Here is a 21341-nt window from a genome sequence, read left to right as displayed (position 1 = left end):
CTAGCCGCGGCACCGGAAGCTGCCCGGCCCTGGGCTGCGGGTTCGGGAGGGCTGCTTCACCACGGCCGCCGCACGGACGCCCCGCCCTTCCCAGGTGGCAGCAAGCGCACAACTGACTGCGAGGAAACCCAACGGGCCCGAAGTGGAAGGGACTTTCCCCTTCTTGAAAAAGTTGTCATTTTTGCAACTTGAGTATTCTTCCGCCTCGAAAAATAGCCCCGCCTGTTAAGCCCCGCGGGTGTCTGCGCTCAATGACCTCTGCAGACCCAGGCCAAGGGGCACGGCCGGTGATCCAGACATTGCCTACCCGGGGCGGGCGGGGCTGGGACGTGGGGTAAGGCCCTGGACTACAGCCGATTCAGAGAACGGACAATCCTGTGGACCGAGAATGGGCCCTGGTGAACCCAACCTGCACGACCCAGGCAGACGCTGGGGACAGAAGTGGCCCCGGTGGGTGCCTTCAGCTCTGAGAGCGACTAGGGGATTTGGCCAAACCCCACTTTGCTTTCTTATTTCTTGAAGTAAAATCAAGGGTCGTGAGGCGGCAGCACGCACGCCTTTGCCCCCGCCCCTTCCGCCAGGCCGGAGACACGTCCCCAGCCCGCCTTCCTTGCCCGGAGGGTCCACATCGGTTGGGCCGGGCGCGCTCCCGCGCAGCCGGCTCCGGCCCCGACCGCCCCACGCTCTCTCCCTCCCGTCCCCGGCGCAGGCGCAGGCGCAGGCACAGGCACACGCGTCGCCGCTGCCGCTGCCGCCGCCGCTGCCGCCGCCGCCGCCGCCGCCGCCGCCGCCCGCCGGTCCTTCCCTTCGGCGGAGGTGGGGGAAGGAGGAGTCATCCAGTTTAACCCTGGGCTCCCCGAACTCTCTTTAATTTGCTAAATTTGCAGCTTGCTAATTCTTCCTCCTTTCTCTTTTCTTCCTTCTTCTGGCTCACTCTGCCCCGATAGCAAAGTCTGGTTTATATTCCATGCAAATTGGAGCGAACCCTACCCTTCACCTCTCTCCTGCCACCCCCCATCTTTCTACATCTCTTTCCATCGAACTCTGCAAATTTTGCAATAGGGGGAGGGATTTTTAAAATTGCCTTTGCAAAGTTCGGCGGTCTGGGTTGGCGAAGTGGGGGAGGGAGGGAATGGGGAGTAGGCCCCGCCCCCACCGTCCTTTGCAAATAAAAATCGGGGGGGGGGAGGAGCAGGAAGTGGCGGTGCGAGGGCTGCTGTACTGTGAGCAGAGCCGCGGTCCGGACGGCAGCGTGTTCCCCGAGCTCTTCGCCTCCCCCCGCCCGCCAGCCGAGGCAGCTCGAACCCAGCCCGCGGCCCCAGCAGCAGCGCCGAGAGCAGCCCCAGTAGCAGCGCCATGGCCGGGTGGAACGCCTACATCGACAACCTCATGGCGGACGGGACCTGTCAGGACGCGGCCATCGTGGGATACAAGGACTCGCCCTCCGTCTGGGCCGCCGTCCCTGGGAAAACCTTCGTCAACATCACGGTACTGCGAGGCCTGCGCGGTCCGGGGCACTGGTCGGGCTTGGACCCTAAGGGAGGGACTTGGATGGGGGCGGCCGCGGTCTAGGGCGCGCAGCGAGAGGCCCTGACTGGGTGCTTGCCCTGGAAGCGACGCGAATGGCGGTTGCACGTGAGCGGGTCTCGGTTGCCCCTAAGTCCTACGCCCCAGGCGGCGGCGCCCATCCCGCCCGCTACCCTGCTTTCCGCGACGAGGCGTTACATCCGGGGCACTGGGCGGGGAGGGGCGCGGCGCCCGGTGCGGCGGCCCACTTCCGCCTCTCGCAGGGTGGGGCGGGTACGCGCCTCAATTTTAACTGGGGATTGGGATCGAGAGAGGCCCCGGGGACCCTCGGCCCCCCAGTTCCTCTTCCGGTCGCCAGCTCGCGCCTCTCTACCATTGTTCCCCCTGTTGCGGGAGGGAGCCCCAGGCGCGTGGTGTTGGTCCCCTGCCCATCCTCTGTGGGCTCGCAGCCCCTCCCAGCTCCGTTAGAGAGGGCGAGGCCACCACACGCCCCCCCAGCTCAGCACGTTGGACTCAACATTCCTGCGAGGCCAATCCCGGAAGTCCCCTCGCCCTCCCTTCCCGCCATCCGGCGGGGCCTGGAGCCGGGGAACTTTGTGAGAAGTTGTGAGACTGCATAGCGAAAGAATATGGGTTGATTACCGCTGCTCCCACCACCATCTCCCCAGTCCACACTGCCCGGAAGTGGGGAGGGGGAGCGGAAGTTCGAAAGGGGGGAAGGGGGTTTCCGGGCGGGAGGGGACCGGATGTGGGGGCTTGGGGTGAAAGGGGGAGGGGGAGAAAGGTTCCTGGGGTACCTAGACTCGAGAGGTGGCCTGCTGGGTCTAGCCTCCATCCACCTTTAAAAGTTTTCCAACTTTTCCCGGAAAGTCCCCAGGGGTCTGCTTCCTCATCTCAGAGTAGAGATACCTGGAGCTAAACTCTAGGTTACTTGAAGACCCAGGCGTCCGAGCCCTAACAGCTTCTGCAGAACCTTTGACCAAATAAGGGCAAAGTTGCTTCTCCTGTCTTGCCCGCCCCCCTCCCCTCCCCTCTCCGCTTCTGCTTTTCCTGAAGGAGAGTTCTGAGCATCCAAAGGCTCCTCACTTTTCTCACTGACTTTTGGCCCCTTTTATATCCTGAATTTATTTTCCCTATTAGCACCGAGATCTAAATCTCGGTATGTCATCCTTTCTTCCCTGGTCCCATGTTCCAGGTTTGAGAATCATGTTGTTTTTCTGGACTAATGTCCCACAGTCCTAAGAGTTTCTCCCATTTCATTGATGTGTACTGAACACATAACTTACACTTCTCCTGGGGTAAGGTGGGGGGGATTCTCACTCTCAGAAGTGGAAGTCAGATGGGTCTTTGGGGAACAAGGTGGGAATCTTGGTGCACTGACTAACCTGATGCGTGCTTGGTTCCTTTTCCAGCCAGCTGAGGTTGGTGTCCTGGTTGGCAAAGACCGGTCAAGTTTTTATGTGAATGGGCTGACACTTGGGGGCCAGAAATGTTCGGTTATCCGGGACTCACTGCTGCAGGATGGGGAATTTAGCATGGATCTTCGTACCAAGAGCACCGGTGGAGCCCCCACCTTCAATGTCACTGTCACCAAGACTGACAAGAGTGAGTTCCTGAGTCTTACCCTTCCTGTACTTCCAAGATCTCTAATTTACCGCCTTCTGGTAATCGTTAGGGTGCTTTTTTGTGTGATTCCCCCACATGACAGGAGTCAGACCAGTGTTCTGCTCGCTGTCTGCTGGAACATGGGATAGTCCCTCCAGTACTGTCTCAGTGTCTCATCTTGTAATTCAGAGTTGTTGAACTGCCATTACCTCTGAAATTCCTTCCTGTTTTGAGCTCAGATTAGAAACTGTTTTCTAGGAGTATCTGTAGATTGTTGGGGTCCTAAGTCATCGTTTGGCTCATCTTTTGATCTCTTGTTAGAACCTGGAGGTGGCATACCCATCCATAGCCATTTCTAGCCTGAACCGTCTATCAGCCTTTGACCCCTAAATTTTACTCTGTTCCTTTCCAGCATTTAAGCTTGATTTTCCCCTTTTGAAAAGCCTTATTGTTTCAGGGTGACTGACAGCCTGCCTGTGTGTGTGTGGGGGGGGGTGGTTTGGGAGAGATGAGGTTGGGTTACATCCCCCAGGGCTAGACAGCTGCTGAACAGCTGGCAGGGGGTGGAATTGTGACACCTGGGTCCTAGCCTCCCTTCTCTTTCCTCCTCCTCCAGCGCTAGTCCTGCTGATGGGCAAAGAAGGTGTCCACGGTGGTTTGATCAACAAGAAATGTTATGAAATGGCCTCCCACCTTCGGCGTGCCCAGTACTGACCTCGTCTGTCCCTTCCCCTTCACTGCTCCCCACAGCTTTGCACCCTTTTCCTCCCCATACACACATACACCATTTTATTTTTGGGGCCATTACCCCACACCCCTTATTGCTGCCAAAACCACATGGGCTGGGGGCTAGGGCTGGATGGACAGACACCTCCCCCTACCCATACCCCTCCTGTGTGTGGTTGGAAAACATTTTTGTTTTTTGGGTTTTTTTTTTTTTTTTTTTTTTCTGAATAAAAAAGATTCTACTAATAAGGTGCTGTGTGATTTGAGCTTGGGTGTCAGAATGGGATAGGCACTGTGACTTGTTTCCTTTAAAAGCGGCTTGGGAGCAGGAAGGTTGAAGCACTACAAGGTGCAGGGATTTAAGCTTCTGGCCAGGTGGCCCTGCCCCTCCACAGTGGCATTTCTAAGCCTAAGTCCTCAGTATGCTCGTCAAATTGGTGGGTAATGGAATAGGGCCATCTGGATCAGAAAATGGGTCCAGGCCTGCAGGCAAGGCAGGGCCAGTTGAGTCATCCTTGTGGGTGGGGCTCCCCTTCTGAGTCATAGCAAATGCCTGTGGGGCTGTCCCCATGACGATAGGTTAGTGTCTCCCAGCATTCCCTTGCTCTTTACGGCTAAAGGGGTGATTACCCCAAAGGGTTAAGTTCACCGGTGTGAGAATGATCTCACCCTTCCTTAGTCCACAAAAACAATTTTATTAGCCCAAGAAGTGAAGACCCAGTCCCTTTGCTTGTCCCAGCCCACCCCAAGGCTCCTGAAAAGGATAGGTCTGGGTAAGGGAGAAGCTTGGGATGGAAATGTCCCCTATCCCTCAACTTAGAAAACTGGAGGGAAGAAAATGTGCAAATAGGTTACCAGTGTGTGTGGTGGGGAGGACAGTTACTAGACCAGGATAATAGGAGAAGAGGAGGGAGGAGAGGGTGGGGGATCTGTTGAAGGCCCAGGAAAAACAAGGGGAGCTGGGGCTAGGGAACCAAAGGAAGTGGGAAGAGAGGGGCTGGAACCCAAAAGTGGGGTCCTTTCTGAGGCAGGGTGGTCCCTTGGCTCCCCTTCGTCATCACCCTCCTCTTGCCCCTGAGTTTCTTCCTCTTGCTCTTCATCCCCAGGACCCCGATGAACAGGCTGCTTGCAGATGGGGCAGGTCTTCCGGGTCTGAGTGAGCCAGGGGTCCACGCAGCGGCTGTGGTAGGCTGCAGAGAGGAACAAGGTGAAATGCCTAGAGGCTGCCAGTGGCATAGGGGCATGTGCAGACAGTGAAGGCCTCACCATGAGCACAAGGGAGTATCCGCAGCTTGTCCCCATCCTCATATTCGTCCAGGCATATGGCACACACATCATACTGGTCTCCTGGGACAGAAAGAAAGAAATCTAGTCCTTCACTGAGCCATCATGAACCAGGTCCCTTAATTCATTAGGGCTTTTAAAGCCTTGCAAAAATTTTCCCTTGCCTACAAAGCCAGTGGGAAAGCTGACAGGTGGGCAGGATAAGGTCAGGGCAGAACATGGAAGGATTTGGGGCTAGAAGGGACAAAGACAAGCAGAGGTAAGAAGGGAAGTGGGTTTCTGGGGAGGTATGAGGGTGGAGAGGGAGTGGAAAGAACGGAAATGGGCAGGGCTTCTGCCATAGCCTTATATGGGCACTGGAGGCCCCAGGGCCTAAAGCCCCAGCCCCTTGGTACCTGTTTTTTCCTTCTCTAACAGAATCCTCCCCATTTCTCCCATTTTTCTGCTCTACATCCCTTATCAGCAAAGTCTGTCCCTCTGTTGTTTCCCCAATTATTTCACTTAATCATCTTTGCTTGCCATCTCTATTCCATCTCCTCTCTCGTCTTCATTGTGAGTAAAAGGAGAAGAAAAGATGGCATCATAAGCTGAAACCTTCTCACTGCCATCTTTCTTTTTATTATTATTTTGAGACAGGGACTCCCTCTGTCACCCAGGCTGGAGCACAGTAGGGCAATCTCAGCTCCCTGCAACCTCTGCCTTCCTGGTTCAAATGATTCTCCTGTCTCAGCCTCTCAAGTAGCTGGGACTACAAGAGTACACCACACCCAGCCAATTTTTGTGTTTTTTATAGTCATGGGTATTGCCATGTTGCACAGGCTGGCCTGGAACTCCTGGGGTCAAGGGATCCACCCACCTCAACCTCCTAAAGTGCTGGGATTTTTTTGTTTCATCATGTTGCCCAGGGTGGTCTCAAACTCCCAGGCTCAAGTGATCTGCCCATCTCGGCCTCCCAAAGTGAGCATTTAGGATTATGTGAGCCACTGTGCCCAGCCACTGCTATCTCTGTACACCCTATCTTCTGGGCTCAAAGTCCTTCAGAACCAGGTAAACAGTGGGAAAAGCTCTTTTCTCCCCTAAACCCCTCACCCTTCTGATAGTCGTGTGTAGGAATCTGTTTCAGTTGCTCTTTGGTAAGTCGATTCCTCTGGAGCCGTTTCCGGTGCTGGATACAACGAACTATCTGGGGGAAGGGGGAGTGGATGGACAAGGCTTAGGAACAAAACTAGACAATCCAGGACAAACCATTCCCAACTCCAGATCCAGTCTGGCCACATAGGCCTCAGTACTTCCCATTGTGTTCCCTCAGTTACTCACCATTACTGCTCCCATGGCCAAAACCAGCAGTCCCACAATCCCTGTGAAAGGGATGAGATAATAGCCCAAGGGGAAGGTATTGTCTGGAACCAGAAGCACACGAGCCCTGGGGAAAGGATGACCAGTCTTAGCAGGGCGAGAAAGGCAAAGGGAGGAAAAAAAAAGGGACGAAGTAAGTGGCTCTGTACAAAGCCCGTGGATAGGGAAGGGAATGGGAAGAAAGAGGCAGGGAAGGAAGGACAGGAGGCTGAATGGTTGAGGCAGTGAGGAGGCCTCGGCTCCAGGTTGGCATGGAACTTGCTTGTTGAAGGAAGAATGGGAAGGAGGCACATGTCCTACCCCTTTTCGTAGACAAAGAGGGCACGCAGGTACTCGGAGCTTCTCTCCCCAATAAATACAGATGGGATCCAGATCTGCTGCTGGATTTCCTCTGCAGGGATCAAGGTATTACTCTGGGGACACGAGCTTCTATTCAAATCCTTTGGGAACCCTGGCATTTGGCACTTTGGCCCCGCCCCATCTAAAGTATTGCCCTCTTTTCCTGAAACCTTCAGCCTTCCCACCATCTCTGTCTGTGTCCTACTGAAAGCCCAGCTGTCTAGATTGCCTCAGCCTTACCACTATTCCACACCATGTTCAGGAGTTCATTGGAATTCACATTGTGTACTACAGCGGCACCATATCCAGCCTTCTGGGCATTTAGGACCTAGGGAGACAAGGCAGAGGACAAGGAGCCATCATGGGCCTTAGCTGTCTCCATTACTGGTGCCTTTTGTACCCTCAGCTCCCCAGCTCCCACTCCACATTCAGCAACCTTGAGGTCAAAGTTGCAGTCGTATCTTCGAAGCAGCGCAATAAAGACTGACCCATTGACCGGGGCTGGGGGTGGTGGGGCAATGGGGCTGCAGGCATTGTCTGGGTGAGCCTCCACAAGGAACCCCTAAGGGATGGAAGCAAAAAACAGTTAGATTTCTCCTCCCTAGGTTCTATAGAGCCTACACACCAAACACCAGTCCCACATGCTGCACATCCTCTATCCTCCCTTCCTTCTCATTCCTGGGGCTAAGCATCCCACCCGTACAATCCTCTCTTAGCCTCCTGAAAAGGCGATGACATAACAACATCCCCTCACCGCTCCCATCGTCCTCCTCGCTGTCCCAAATGGGCTAATCTGTACTCCATACTGCAAGCTAATGCAATTATTTTGTCTTCTAATATTTTGATTGTAATTCAATTCTCTAACAACCCATGTCACTTTCTCTCAAGTTGTTTCACAGTCCCCTCTCCAGCACATATTCATACAGAACACACTCCTCCCTTCAATTTTCTTTCTTTTTTTTTTTTTTTGAGATGGAGTTTCGCTCTTGTTACCCAGGCTGGAGTGCAATGGCGTGATCTTGGCTCACCGCAACCTCCGCCTCCTAGGTTCTCCTGTCTCAGCCTCCTGAGTAGCTGGGATTACAGGCACACGCCACCGTGCCCAGCTAATTTTTTGTATTTTCAGTAGAGACGGGGTTTCACCATGTTGACCAGGATGGTCTTGATCTCTTGACCTTGTGATCCACCGGCTTCGGCCTCCCAAAGTGCTGGGATTACAGGCATGAGCCACCGCGCCTGGGTCAATTTTCTTTTTTTAGATGGAGTTTTGCTCTTGTTGCCCAGGCAAGAGTGTAATGGTGTGATCTTGGCTCACCGCAACCTCCACCTCTGGTTCAAGCAATTCTCCTGCCTCAGCCTCTGGAGTACCTGGGATTACAGGCATGTGCCACCACGCCCAGCTGATTTTGTATTTTTAGTAGATAGAGGGTTTCTCCATGTTGGTCAGGCTGGTCTCAAACTCCTAATCTTAGGTGATCTGCCTGCCTCAGCCTCCTAAGTCCTGGGATTACAGGTGTGAGCCACTGAGCTCGGTTTTGTGTGTGTGTGTGTGTGATGGAGTCTCGTTCCATTGCCCAGGCTGGGGTGCAGTGGCACTCAATGCAACCACCACCTCCCAGATTCAAGTGAGTCTCCTGCCCCAGCCTCCCAAGTAGCTGAGACTACAGGCACATGCCACCACGCCCCGCTAACTTTTGTATTTTGAGTAGAGACAGGGTTTCACCATGTTGGCCAGGCTGGTCGTGAACTGGGATTACAGACATGAGCCACCAAGCCCGGCCTCTTCAATTTTCTAATTAACCACCTCACAAACCACTCGACTGCTATCTATGGCCCAACTGAGTTCTTGCTTTGTGGCAGTCTTTGGGATGAAGTATTACAAAAATTGCTTATCTAATTTAATCTTCACAGTAACCCTAGGAAAACTTCCATTACCCCATTTTACAGTAAACCAAACTAAGGCTCAAAGAGAAATTAACTTGCCCAAGATCATACAAACAATAACAAGCTCCTGAGACTCTCCTGATAAGAACCTACTGGTCCTGCCTTTGTCCACTTTCAGTCTCCCTGACAAGTTCGGAGTTCTAGGGGTAGACACTTTGTCTTCCCCCTCTAGATTCTGGATTCCACACTAGACGTGCTCAGTTCCTAACCTGAATTTCCTACCTCCAGTTTCACCCAGGACAAACCTCCCCAACCCCAGCCCAGGATGGAAGATTTGGGAAATATGAAGGAAAAAAAAAAAAAAATCACCTGGAGTCCCTCCTGGCTCAAGGTAGCCCCAAATAGAGCTGGGAGGTCTGCAAAGTCCATGCTGGCATTATGGTCCGAGGTCTGCGGACAAAAAAGGCCATGTTCCCCCTCACCCTGCAAACCGTCCCTTAAGCGCCCTTTCCCCATCCGTCCCTCGGACTCACCGCTCGAATGAGCCCCCGGATGGGAGCCGCTCCCCACAGCACTGCGGCCACAAGCACAGGAAGCGGGAAGGCTGCAGGGTGCATGGCAGCGGGAGGAGAGAGGCCAAGGAGGCCGCGCGTCCTGGCAGCAATGAGCAGAAGCGGAGTTCTCCGCCCTCCCTGCCCCTTCTTTAAGATCCCGGGGGTCCAATCACCCCCAGGTCGCACTTCCCAGCTACATGGGGGCGCCGGGGAGAGAACCCCGACTCAAAGAATGAGATATCCAACCCGTTTTGTGGAGCTGAGCAGGAGGCACTAAATGTATCCTTTTCTGGTAAGGGAATAAGACTGGGAAACAGGACAGAGGCTAACACAGCTGACAGAAAAACTTCGGGAAGGGTGGGGGAGCTCAAGAAGGTGGGACTTCCTGCCAGGTGGGCCGGGTTCCCAGCCTTTGGAAAAGGGCTTCCGGTAGAGAAAGTCCGGCCGCTTCCAGCATTGGACGCTTGAGATGAAGGACTTCCGGTCCTAAAAGGCCGGTTTAAAAAGGTTAGCGATGGAGGGAGTGCCTGTGGAGATGGAAGAAGCACCGGTGGCCCAGAAGACGATCTAATCGTTTTTCTGTAAAGATTCCCGGAAACCTGGAGCCGACTAATTTACAAACCTCTCCTCCCTCTGGTCGCCGCTGCTCCTCCAAATCTCGCGAGAGTGCTTACCACCTCCCCTGTCCCCTCGTAGCTGACTGCTTGTTGAGTCTATCGCGAGAGCTCTCCTATTCTGTCGAGCCGTACTCACTCGATCTCGCGAGAGCTTCAAACAAACTCTCTTCTGTTTTCCCGCGATTCCAATTCGGTGAAAACCGTGCCTTTCCTCTGCTTCCTAACTCAGCCACACCCCTCCCCTCACGCATCCCTCAAGCTCCTCCTTCAGCACCGCCTTACTCCCGGCCGCCTTTGCGCTGCGCGCCTGCGCCCGCGCCCTCTTCCAGCGGGTGTCTGACCTGAGAGACGGAGGGGCGTGCGCGCGCCCTCTCTCTGTTGCGCGCGCGGTGTCACCTTGGGCGCGAGCTGGGTCGCGCGCACACAGTACCCGGAGCCAAGGGCCATTGAGTGGCGATGGCGGCGACGGCGAGTCCCGCGGCCGGCGGGATGGACGGGAAGCCCCGTACCTCCCCTAAGTCCGTCAAGTTCCTGTTTGGGGGCCTGGCCGGGTAAGCTCAGGCCCCAGGGATGGGAAAAGAGGAGGAAGGGATGGGCGTAAGGAACCGGGCCCGGTTCGTCTCTGGGTCTCTTGCAGTGAACTGTGCCGGCACGGGGTCAGACCGATCTCCAGCGTATTGCGAGTTCCCTGATGGGCTGCCAGGGGCCCATTGTAGGGCCCCTTCTGGACTGCATGCAGGGTCGTTGCACAAACCCCGCAGGGCTCCCTGAGTTTTCCAGCGCATTACTAAGCTCTGCCGTGCTACATGGGGTTCCAGGCCATTAAATGGCCCCTGCAGGACTACCTTGAGTCCTAAATCTTGGACGCCCCTTCCTCCGCTCCCTGTGTCGGACTGTATGCAATCCCAGGCCACTGCTTGACTGTCATAAAGCTGCTTGGAGCAGTTTCATTGCATGGTCCCTAAGGACAACTAGACTTTTCAGACCCTTTGCACTTGGTGTACATTAGACTCTTATACACTGCTCATCAGCATCCTGATTCTTGAATCAGGAGGCCCTGACCTTTGTAACCTTTTGCTGTCAGGCTTCAGTGGGCATTGGTAGATCTGAAACACCTGGCTCTTCACCTCTGTCTTTCCCCAGGATGGGAGCCACAGTTTTTGTCCAGCCCCTGGACCTGGTGAAGAATCGGATGCAGCTGAGCGGTGAAGGGGCCAAGACTCGAGAGTACAAAACCAGCTTCCATGCCCTCACCAGCATCCTGAAGGCAGAAGGCCTGAGGGGCATTTACACCGGGTATTGGGGCCTCAGGATGGGAAGCAGGCTATGGGTTGGCAGCTCCAGACCTCGGCCTGATGTGCTGACCCCTCTGCTCCTCAGGCTGTCAGCTGGCCTGCTGCGCCAGGCCACCTATACCACCACCCGCCTTGGCATCTATACCGTGCTGTTTGAGCGCTTGACTGGGGCTGATGGTACACCTCCTGGCTTTCTGCTGAAGGCTCTGATTGGCATGACTGCAGGTGCCACTGGTGCCTTTGTGGGAACACCAGCCGAAGTGGCTCTTATCCGCATGACTGCTGATGGCCGGTGAGTTCCAAGTCTGAGCCTAACCCCAGCCCCATTCCCTGGAATCTAGAGTGAAAAGACCAGTATTTTACGCCAGATCTAGAGGAGAGCATTTACCTGTTCTGGCCTTCCTTTCTTTGCTCCTGTGGGCTCTCCTGATCTTGACCTCTTCCTGCCTTCTCACCAGTCTTCCAGCTGACCAGCGCCGTGGCTACAAAAATGTGTTTAACGCCCTGATTCGAATCACCCAGGAAGAGGGAGTCCCCACACTGTGGCGGGTGAGTGAAAGGGCTAGAGACTTGGGGGATGTGAGGTCAGGTTTTAGGGATTTCTGACTCTTCCCCTGCTTCGCTACCTCCAGGGTTGCATCCCTACCATGGCTCGGGCCGTTGTCGTCAATGCTGCCCAGCTTGCCTCCTACTCCCAGTCCAAGCAGTTTTTACTGGACTCAGGTGAGACCCAGAGCTGGGCCCTTAGCTCTCAGCCTGGCCTGTGCCACCTCTGAGCTGACTGCCACCCCTGCTTCACCTCCCCCAGGCTACTTCTCTGACAACATCTTGTGCCACTTCTGTGCCAGCATGATCAGTGGTCTTGTCACCACTGCTGCCTCCATGCCTGTGGATATTGCCAAGACCCGGTGAGTGTGCAGGCCTGAGCCTGGAGATGGGTGGGAGGGTTTCCTTTCAGTCTCTCATGTCCTTGTCTCCTCCCCTTCAGGATCCAGAACATGCGGATGATTGATGGGAAGCCGGAATACAAGAATGGGCTGGTGAGGAAGCTATTCTGTGGGCCTGAGAGGGGGTGTCGGATGCCCTGGGAAAGTTGTGAAGGCAGCTGGGTAAGGGGAATGGGGCCCTAGAGTCCAGGTCCTAGCCCCAGCACCCTGCCTGTCTATGTGTCTAGGATGTACTATTCAAGGTTGTCCGCTACGAGGGCTTCTTCAGCCTGTGGAAGGGCTTCACACCGTACTATGCCCGCCTGGGCCCCCACACCGTCCTCACCTTCATCTTCTTGGAGCAGATGAACAAGGCCTACAAGCGTCTCTTCCTCAGTGGCTGAAGCGGCAAGATGCACCCACTCATCTGTTGCACCTACAAGCCACTGCGCCCTGGGGGCCTGGGCTCTGCTGCTCTGGACCCCTCTATTTATTTCCCCTCCACAGTGTGGTTTTTTTCTTCTGTGGTGAAGGACTTGGTCTATTCTACCCCCTTCTCTAGCTTGCCCTGCTCCTCCTGATCCTGTGACTTCTCTGTCCCTGGCTATTCTTGCAGGGAGCTGGAAAACTTCTTCAGGACTTCTGGCCTCCCTTTGGATGTTAGTTTCAGGGCATACAGGACAGCAGAAAGATCCCCCTTCTCTGGGGAAATCAAGGCAGAGCTGAGGGGACAGGGAAGAGCAGAAGCTATCAGAATGGCCAAAGGGGCTACAGGGGGAGATGTGGCCCTTCCTCCCCTTCATTGAGGACTTAATAAATTGGATTGATGACACCAGCCCCAAATCTGGAGAGTCTGGGGGGTGACTAGGAGAGGGGAGGAGACTGGACAAAGAAGCTAGTGCCCCTGGAGAATAGGAACTGGAAGTTTTTTTAAAAAATGACTCGGTTCCAATGAAGGAATTGGAGATTTTAAGAAAAATTAAAGAAAAAGCACCCGCTGGTTTTGTGCAAGTGCTGTGTAAATCTGTCATGTTACAGCAGCTGACAGGGCCAGGAAAACTCAAATCCCAGGCCCGGTGTGTTGCCTCTAGCCACTTGCCCAAGAATGCCACAGATGCACAGATCATCTCATATAATCCCCAGGAAAAGTCCCTGGGTCTGAAGACTGCTTCCGAAGCCTAAAGAGAGAGGAAATAAAGAGACTCTGAGAGAAGTCTCAGAGAGGAGACCATTGCGGGCTGGAGACAGTCAGGGTGGAGGGCCAGGGCTTACGAGGGTGGGAAGTGGAAGCTTGAGGAAAGGGGGATTCTGGCCAGAGACCAGATCCAGGTCCTTGGGTGGGGAGAGTGAGAACCTTATCTGTTTCTTTAGAAGGAGATGTGTGGTTCCCAGGCCCAGCCCTCAAGGAGCCTTAAAACCTCTTGGGGCATAAAAGAGCTTGGGAAGGTCAAATTGAGGAGTGCTGGCCAGGCCAGAGGACAGGCAGGCAGCAGGTGGGAGCTGTCCTTTTGGCAGAGCCTCACCAGCAGAAGAGGTGGAGCTCAGCATCCTGGCTCTCCTGTTGCTGCTTCTGTGTATACTGTGTCCTGGGCCTTGGTGGTTATTGTGAGACACCTGAAGCCTAGACCTTGTCCTTATGGAGTTCCTGATCCAGAAGACAAGATTGTGCAGGAGTAGATTGGGAAACGGAGTGTAGTAATAGTGGTGCAGAGTAACCAGGAGGACCTGCCCTCACCTGGGAGAAGTGACTTGTACACTGAGTGGTTAGACTGGCTGGGGACGGGGCAAGGACAGCACACCTGGCTGGACTGAGGGCAAAGGCTTAGAGTAAAACACTGTCGGAGAGCAGGTGATCTATTAGGTTTGTGATATTTGGAGCACAGGCTGTGTGGTATCTGCCTTGAGAGATGGCGCCGGACTGTCTGTCAGGTTGGGTCAGTGCATGGTGCTCTCTGACTGCCAAGCCCAGGAGTTGGTCCTCTACCTGGGAAGAGATACAGTCAGACTTCAGATACTTCCAGGACCATTGGAGGGGGATGGGGGTCTCCACGGTCCCATTCTCTGGGCTCCAAGCCCTGGATTGGGCTGGAGACAAGGCAAGAGAGGAAGCCACACCAATGAGTTTAGGGAATGGCAGGATCTCTGAGAAGAGAAATAGGGTTTCATTTGACTGTGTCCCTGCCTGAGAGTAGGAAACCCAAGACTGTTCAGTCACACCAAGATGGTGCATGTTGCAGGGTCCACCCCTTGCTGTCCTGCTGACCTGGGCGGTGAGGAGAACCGTACTTCTGAGGCTGCAGGTGCAAGCAGGTACTCAATTTTGCTCCTGAATTGCAGGCTACTGGCAGATAGGTCTCAGCAGTTGCTACTAAACTTCAGAGACAATTTTTGAGCTGGATCTGATGCCTGGGGTGGCCTGGTGGGTGGCCACCCCTGGAGGAGAGAAGGAGGCAGCCCAAGCAGGGGAAGTGTAGGCTATAACTGGAAGTCTATTGAATGAGTAGTTGTGACCAGGGTAGGGGCAGTTGGAACCTTGTGAATTCTCATGACAGGTGTCCCAGACACCACCAAAAGAAACCAAGTTGTTTTGAGACAGAGTCTCACTGTCACCCAGGCTGGAGTACAGTGACAAAATCACAGCTCACTGCAGCCTCCATCTCCCAGGCTCAGGTGATCCTCCCACCTCAGTCTCCCAGGTACCTGGGACCTCAGGTGCAAGCCACCAGACCTGGCTAATGTTTCGTATTTTTTAGAGATGGGATTTTGCCATGTTGCCAAGCCTGGTCTTGAACTCCTGGGCTCAAGCAATCCACCCGTCTCTGAGCCCCTGCACCCAGCCAGAAACTAAGTTTTTGTTTTTTGTTGTTGTTGTTGTTTGTTTTGAGACGGAATCTCACTCTGTTGCCCAGGCTGGAGTCCAGTGGCGCGATCTCAGCTCACTGCATCCTTCACCTTCCAGGTTCAAGCAGTTCTCCTCCCCTAGCCTCCTGAGTAGCTGGGATCACAGGTGCGCACCACCACGCCCAGCTAATTTTCGTATTTTTAGTAGAGACAGGGTTTTACCATATTTGCCAAACTGATCTCCAACTCCTGACCTCAGGTGATTCACCTGCTTTGGATTCCCAAAGTGCTGGGATTACAGGTGTGTGAGCCACCACACCTGTTTTGTTTTATATATAACATTTTGTTACATATATATACATTTTGTTATATATATATTTATTATTTTGTTTTTTTGAGATGGAGTCTTGCTCTGTCACCAGGCTGGAATGGAGTGGCACCATCTTGGCTCACCACAACCTCCGAAACCCTGGTTCAAGCGGTTCTCCTGCCTCAGCCTCCCAAATAGCTGGGATTACAGGCACACACCACTACACACAGCTAATTTTTATATTCTTAGTAGAGATGGGGTTTCACCATGTTTACCAGGATGTTCTCCATCTCCTGATCTCGTGATCAGCCCGCCTCGGCCTCCCAAAGTGCTGGGATTACAGGTGTGAGCCATCACTCCTGACTCTAAAATTATTTTTTATTATACAGATAATATACAATAATGGTGGAAAACTAGAAACTGCTAAACAGGGAAAAAAAATAAAACCATCCATATTTGTAACATCCAGACACAATCAGTACCCACATCCTGATAAACCGCTTTCCAGATTTTCTTCTGTGCGTAGATGCCCCATGAAGCATAGGGAGCTCTGTTCTGTGACCCACCCAACTCCATGTCACTATCCCTCCTGCTTTGCTGGGACTGAATTTGTGTGCCTGTGGTGTGAAGAGAGGGCTTCTGATACAGGAAAAGGAATTAAGACTTCGCCATGACCCATGTTTCTTACCCACCCAACCCCCAGCCAGATCCCAATAGGAGAGCCCATAGGAGCCTCTCCCAAGGTCCCCAAACTTCCCACCCTCACAGGCTGTGGCCAGAGTACCTAATGTTCACTGTGCCCAGCAGGTCCTGACCACGACCCTGACTCAGAGCTGAGGGCCTTCTTCCTACCACTAGAGGCCCCATTCGGCCATTAGGCCGTACCCACAGGAAGAGGCTGGAACGGAAAGTGGGGAGCCCGCCTTGAAGGAAGAGCAGCCAGGCCCGGGGCACCATCACTTGCCTTCCTTTCTGCAGCTCCAGATGTGTGGTTTGTGTGGCGCTAGCCAGAGCAACACCCTCACTGGAGTCCAGGGCCTGTAGTTTCACATGCCCAACCCAGGTCAGCAGCAGGATGAGGACCACACAGGCCAAGAACAGCCAGAGGAGACCCAAGATATAGAAACCCAGGGGGATGAGGCAGCAAAAGTCAGGGTGGAGAAAAGGGTCATTTCTGGAGCTGTCAAAATGCCCTTGGGCCACCCCACGGACCTTTGGTTGCTTCTCAAACTCAGGGATGGTTTTTTTGGTAGATTCTAAGAGTGAGATGGGTTTTGTGGTAGTTAAGAATATGATGGTTTTTGGGGTGGTCGGGCTTGAGGTGGGCTCTGGGGTGATCAGGATTGTGGCAGACTCTAGGGTGGTCGGGCTTGTGGTGGGCTCTGGGGTGGTCGGGCTTGAGGCGGGCTCTGGGGTGGTTGGGCTTGTGGTGGGCTCTGGGGTGGTCGGGCTTGAGGTGGGCTCTGGGGTGATCAGGATTGTGGCAGACTCTAGGGTGGTCGGGCTTGTGGTGGGCTCTGGGGTGGTCGGGCTTGAGGTGGGCTCTGGGGTGGTTGGGCTTGTGATGGGCTTTGGGGTGGTCGGGCTTGTGATGGGCTCTGGGGTGGTTGGGCTTGTGATGGGCTCTGGGGTGGTCGGGCTTGTGATGGGCTCTGGGGTGGTTGGGCTTGTGGTGGGCTCTGGTGTGGTCGAGCTTGTGGTGGGTTCAGTAATGGATTTTGGAGTTTTGGAGAATGTGGTGAAATCTAGGGTCCATCTGGGTGGGTATGTGGTCTGCTTCTTAGTGGATTCTTGGGTTGGATGCAAGGAGGTCATCTGGCTGTCTAGAGAAGCAGTAGACCATGAGTAGAATAGATCCCTGTGGGTTGTATGGGCTTTGGTGGGGAACTTGACCACAGTCCTTGTGGCACGCACCTTATCATTCTCAGTGTCCTCTTCCGTGTAGTCATCATATAGGTCTTTGTCATCTCCATCACCAAGGGTGGGGCATTCCTTCCCTGGGTATTTGTAGATGGAAATCTTTTCTGAATTGTCACACTGAACGCTGGTCACATTGGAGGTCATGGCCTTGACGTCCACACCTTGCTTCCATACGTAGACATTTTCAGCATTGTCCTGAAGCCATCGACGAAAATAGAGGATCTCACAGTTACATAACCAGGGGTTTCCATGGAGAAAGGCAAAAGGCAGGAGGTGGTCCCCAAAAAAGCCCTTTGGTATTGTGCGCAGCAAGTTCTCTTGAAGGAGAAGGGTGTCAAGATTCTCCAGCCCATTCAGGAGCCCAGGGGGCAACTCAGTCAAGTTGTTGTTAGCCAGACTGAGTTTCTCCAGTTTGGGTGTGGGCATCAGGAGCCCTGCAGGCAGAGTCTTCAGCTCATTGCCTTTCAGGTAGAGCTCTTGGAGGTGGCCAAGACCATGGAAGGCACCAGGAGATAGCGAGGTCAGCTGGTTGAAGGAGACATCCAGGATAGTGAGAGCAGGCAATGCTTGCCCTAGGAAGGGCAGGCGTTGCAATTTATTGTGGGATAGATCTAGGGTCCCCAGCAGTGGCAGCATCCCATCAACCTGGAGCTTGGTCAGCTCACACTGATCTAGGTACAGCTGAGTGAGGTGAGTGAAAGGCACCAGGGATGCCATGGAGAAGCTGTACAGGAGGTTCTCACTCAAGTGGAGGATGGTTGCATCTTTCGGCAGGTCTGGAGGCAGCACTCTCAGATTCCTCTTGTCACAGTTCACTTCTAGGTGGCTGGCCACTTTGGAGACCTCACAGGTGGGGTGGGGGTGTAAGGGGCTTGGCAGCAGGAGCAGCAAGAGGAGGAGAGGCATGGGGACCTGTGGGCAAGGGGGCCTTGAGTGGACCCCTTCAGCCCCTGGAAGCATTCCCCCAGGTCCCAAGTCCCTTCCCCCTACAGCTTTGCTTCCTGAAACAGCTTCCGCACCTCCCATCCTCCCCACTCCCCTCTCCCACCCTTGCCAGCAGAGCCTAAACTACTAGCTCCACCCCATACCCCTCTCCTGTCCCAGCTCCAACCCTGGCTTACAGGCAGTCAGAAAGACCTCCGAAGGCACACAGAGCGTCTTCTAGGGTGTCACTTGACTCAGTCCTTCTCTCTTCTAGCCCCTCAGAAGACTAAGCCAGTGTCAGGGAAGAGGATGGGGGTGAGGAAGAAATGCAGACCTGATAGGGCTTCCAGTGACCCGGAATTCCTCAGACACAAGCCCTTATCACCTCACTCCACAGCTTTCCCCCAAGCTCTCTTTGTGGTTCTCTCTTCCGTTTTCCTTTTACACAGGAGAGATGGGGGTGGACTCCTCCAAACACAGCCTTCCACCATCTTTTAAAAACCTCTCCAGGGCCAGGCACAGTAGCTCACACCTGTAATCCCAGCACTTTGGGAAGCCAGAGTGGGCAGATCACAAGGTCAGGAGTTTGAGACCTCCCTGACCAACATGGAGAAACCCCATATCTACTAAAAATACAAAATTAGCTGGGTGTGGTGGCACATGCCTGTAATCCCAGCTACTCAGGAGTCTGAGGCAGAAGAATCGCTTGAAGCTGGGAGCTGGAGGTTGTAGTGAGCTGAGATGGCACCACTGCACTCCAGCCTGGGCTGGAGCAAAACTTCATCTCAAAAGAAAAACAAAAACCTCTCCAGATGCCACCTTCTCTTCCTCTTCACAGTTGCATTCTGAGAGTTGCCTACTTTTAATTCTCTCCTACCTCACTCCTCTCTGCCTTCTCACCCCAGTTTATGTTGCTTTCTTCCCATTGTTACTCCATTGACTTGGTTCTTACCAAAGTCTTTAATGCCTTCCCTTCTCTACATCACTGTGATTTTTTTTTTTTTTTTTTGAGATGGAGTTTTGCTCTTTTTACCCAGGCTGGAGTGCAGTGGCGCAATCTCGGCTCACCGCAACCTCCTGGGTTCAAGCAATTCTTCTGCTCAGCCTGCCAAGTCGCTGGGACTACGAGCATGTGCCACCATGCCCAGCTAACTTTTGTATTTTTAGTAGAGACGGGGTTTCACCATGTTGACCAGGTTGGTCTCGATCTCTCAACCTCGTGATCCACCTGCCTCAGCCTCCCAAAGTGCTGGGATTATAGGCGTGATCCACTGCGCCCGGCCTTTTTTTTTTTTTTTTTTTTTAATTGAGATGGAGTCTCGCTTTGTTGCACAGGCTGGAGTGCAGTGATGTGATCTTGGTTCACTGCAACTTCTGCCTCCTGAGTTCAAGTGATTCTCCTGCCTCAGCCTCCTGAGTAGCTGGGATCTGCCACCATGCCTGGCTAATTTTTTTTGTACTTTTAGTAGAGACAGAGTTTCAACATGTTGGCCAGGCTGGTCTCAAACTCCTGAGCTCAGGTGATCCGCCCACCTCGACTTCCCAAAGTGCTGGGATTACAGGGGTGAACCACTGCGCCTGGCCTTCTCCACTGTAATCTTACTTGATTTCGCAGCCTGCATACTCATGGCCCCTTGCCCCTTGGGATTCTCCCTTTGGCTTTTGTGACACATGACCCTATAATTTTCTTGGTTTTCTTCTTACTTGTTTGGTTGGACCTTCATAGATTCCTCTGCCCCTGGAGTTTGTGCTTAGGCTCGCTTCTTTCCTTTTTTTTTTTTTTGAGACTCAGTCTGTCGCCCAGGCTGGAGTGCAGTGGCACAATCTCAGCTCACTGCAACCTATGCCTCCCGGGTTTAAGTGATTCTCCTGCCTCAGCCTCCCGAGTAGATGGGATTACAAGCATGCACCGCTGCATCCGGTTAATTTTTTCATTTTTAGTAGAGATGGGGTTTCACCATGTTGGTCAGGCTGGTCTCAAACTCCAGACCTCAAGTGATCCTCCTGCCTCAGCCTCCCAAAGTGTTGGGATTACAGGCATGAGCCAACAAGCCTGGCAGGCTCTCTTCTTTTCTTTTCTTTTTTTTTTTTTTCGAGATGTAGTCTTTCTCTGTCGCCCAGGCTGGAGTGCAGTGGTGCAGTCTTGGCTCACTGAAACCTCCACTTCCCTTGTTCAAGCGATAGTCCTGCCTCATTCTCCCAAGTAGCTGGGATTATAGGCTTTTGCCACCATGCCCAGCTAATTTTGTATTTTTAGTCAAGATGGGGTTTCACCACATTGGTCACACTTGTCTTGAACTCCTTACATCGTGATCCGCTCGCCTTGGCCTCCCAAAGTGCTGGGATTACAGGTGTGAGTCAGTGAGTCACCTTGCCCAGCCGCCTCCTTCTTCTTTTTTTTTTTTTTGAGACAGAGTTTTCCTCTCGTTGCTCAGGCTGGAGTGCAATGGAGCGATCTCGGCTCACTGCAACGTCCACCTTCCAGGTTCAAGTGTTTCTGTATTTTAGTAGAGACGGGGTTTTGCCATGTTGGCCAAGCTGGTTTTGAACTCCTGACCTCAGGTGATCCACCTGCCTTGGCCTCCCAAAGTGCTGGGATTACAGGTGTGAGCCACTGTGCCCTGCCTTCTCTTGTTTTCTTATGCTATGCAACCACCTGAGATTATCCTCATCTATTCCCTTGCCTTCAACCACCACCTACAACCTAATGACTCTCAAATCTGTGTCTCTGGTCCAGAGCCTTCACCTGAGACCCAAACACAAATGTCCAGCTGCCTTCTGGATGTCCCTACTTGGATGTCCTGCAGACACCAAAACAATATGTTCAAAACTGAACCCATCATCTCTCCCCAAATGGCTTCTCCTGTGTCACTCAACCTAGCGAATGGCACCATCACCCACTCATTTACCTAACCAATCAGTACAAACAAAATCCCTAATAGTCATCTCTAACATTTCCCCTCTTTCAGCCCCATCACCAAGTCCTGCTAATTTTATCTTCAGTCTCTCTCAAAGCTACTCAGATTTGCACCATTCTACCATCATTCCTAGTCCAGGGCACCACCTCCCCTCCTCCTCCTCCACCTCCTCCTCCCCCTCCTCCTCCTCCTCCTCCTCCTCCTCTTCTTCCTCCCTTCTCCTCCACCTCCTCTTCTTTTCCTTCTCCTTCCTTCTTGTTCTCCTTTTCCTTCTCCTTCCTTCTTGTTCTCCTTTTCCTTCTCCTTCTTCTTTTT

General features: G+C 53.4%; 4 protein-coding genes across 7 annotated transcripts; 2 read left to right on the top strand and 2 right to left on the bottom strand.

The window, feature by feature from the left end:
* Nucleotides 1-1197: 1197 nt before the first annotated feature.
* On the top strand, nt 1198-4107 carry PFN1 (profilin 1). Its single transcript, XM_003732974.6, has 3 exons — nt 1198-1488; nt 2940-3132; nt 3749-4107. Exons 1-3 carry the CDS (start codon nt 1357-1359, stop codon nt 3844-3846), a joined length of 423 nt encoding a protein of 140 aa, XP_003733022.1. The 5' UTR covers nt 1198-1356; the 3' UTR covers nt 3847-4107.
* Nucleotides 4108-4533: 426 nt separating this feature from the next.
* On the bottom strand, nt 4534-10125 carry RNF167 (ring finger protein 167). 3 transcript variants are annotated; one of them, XM_078374080.1, is made up of 10 exons: nt 9898-10125; nt 9255-9761; nt 9091-9171; nt 7274-7399; nt 7078-7165; nt 6799-6889; nt 6460-6565; nt 6232-6325; nt 5125-5205; nt 4534-5048 (listed from the first exon to the last, which is right to left on the bottom strand). In XM_078374080.1, the coding sequence occupies exons 2-10, from the start codon at nt 9336-9338 to the stop codon at nt 4741-4743; spliced, it is 1059 nt and encodes a 352-aa protein (XP_078230206.1). In that variant the 5' UTR covers nt 9339-9761; nt 9898-10125; the 3' UTR covers nt 4534-4740. The 3 variants fall into 3 exon arrangements, with proteins under 3 accessions (XP_078230206.1, XP_078230205.1, XP_035156943.1); XM_078374079.1 differs by having other exon boundaries at nt 10029-10125; XM_035301052.3 differs by having other exon boundaries at nt 9255-10125.
* Nucleotides 10126-10212: 87 nt separating this feature from the next.
* Nucleotides 10213-13124, top strand: SLC25A11 (solute carrier family 25 member 11). Of its 2 annotated transcripts, XM_002748288.8 has the most exons (8): nt 10213-10443; nt 11036-11188; nt 11273-11479; nt 11646-11736; nt 11820-11910; nt 11996-12095; nt 12176-12227; nt 12362-13124. In XM_002748288.8, exons 1-8 carry the CDS (start codon nt 10349-10351, stop codon nt 12515-12517), a joined length of 945 nt encoding a protein of 314 aa, XP_002748334.1. In that variant the 5' UTR covers nt 10213-10348; the 3' UTR covers nt 12518-13124. The 2 variants fall into 2 exon arrangements, with proteins under 2 accessions (XP_002748334.1, XP_002748336.1); XM_002748290.7 differs by lacking the exon at nt 11036-11188.
* Nucleotides 13125-15630: 2506 nt separating this feature from the next.
* GP1BA (glycoprotein Ib platelet subunit alpha) lies at nt 15631-18154 on the bottom strand. Its single transcript, XM_035301049.3, has one exon. The coding sequence runs from the start codon at nt 18142-18144 to the stop codon at nt 16027-16029; it is 2118 nt and encodes a 705-aa protein (XP_035156940.2). The 5' UTR covers nt 18145-18154; the 3' UTR covers nt 15631-16026.
* Nucleotides 18155-21341: the final 3187 nt, after the last annotated feature.

This window comes from Callithrix jacchus, chromosome 5, assembly GCF_049354715.1.
Source record: "Callithrix jacchus isolate 240 chromosome 5, calJac240_pri, whole genome shotgun sequence".
NCBI classification, from domain to species: domain Eukaryota; kingdom Metazoa; phylum Chordata; class Mammalia; order Primates; family Cebidae; genus Callithrix; species Callithrix jacchus.
The sequence above is the reverse complement of the archived record's forward strand: the minus strand, read 5'-3'. Positions and strand labels throughout refer to the sequence as shown.

Coding starts and splice junctions, on each gene's coding strand:
- PFN1 (XM_003732974.6), top strand. CDS start 1,357: ATGGCCGGGTGGAACGCCTACATCGACAACCTCATGGCGGACGGGACC. Junction 1,489..2,939: donor AAACCTTCGTCAACATCACG/GTACTGCGAGGC, acceptor TTCCTTTTCCAG/CCAGCTGAGGTTGGTGTCCT. Junction 3,133..3,748: donor TGTCACCAAGACTGACAAGA/GTGAGTTCCTGA, acceptor CTCCTCCTCCAG/CGCTAGTCCTGCTGATGGGC.
- RNF167 (XM_035301052.3), bottom strand. CDS start 9,338: ATGCACCCTGCAGCCTTCCCGCTTCCTGTGCTTGTGGCCGCAGTGCTG. Junction 7,400..9,090: donor TGAGCCAGGAGGGACTCCAG/GTGATTTTTTTT, acceptor TCCATCCCTTAG/GGGTTCCTTGTGGAGGCTCA. Junction 5,049..5,124: donor GATACTCCCTTGTGCTCATG/GTGAGGCCTTCA, acceptor TCCTCTCTGCAG/CCTACCACAGCCGCTGCGTG.
- SLC25A11 (XM_002748288.8), top strand. CDS start 10,349: ATGGCGGCGACGGCGAGTCCCGCGGCCGGCGGGATGGACGGGAAGCCC. Junction 11,911..11,995: donor GCAGTTTTTACTGGACTCAG/GTGAGACCCAGA, acceptor CACCTCCCCCAG/GCTACTTCTCTGACAACATC. Junction 12,096..12,175: donor GTGGATATTGCCAAGACCCG/GTGAGTGTGCAG, acceptor CCTCCCCTTCAG/GATCCAGAACATGCGGATGA.
- GP1BA (XM_035301049.3), bottom strand. CDS start 18,144: ATGCTTCCAGGGGCTGAAGGGGTCCACTCAAGGCCCCCTTGCCCACAG.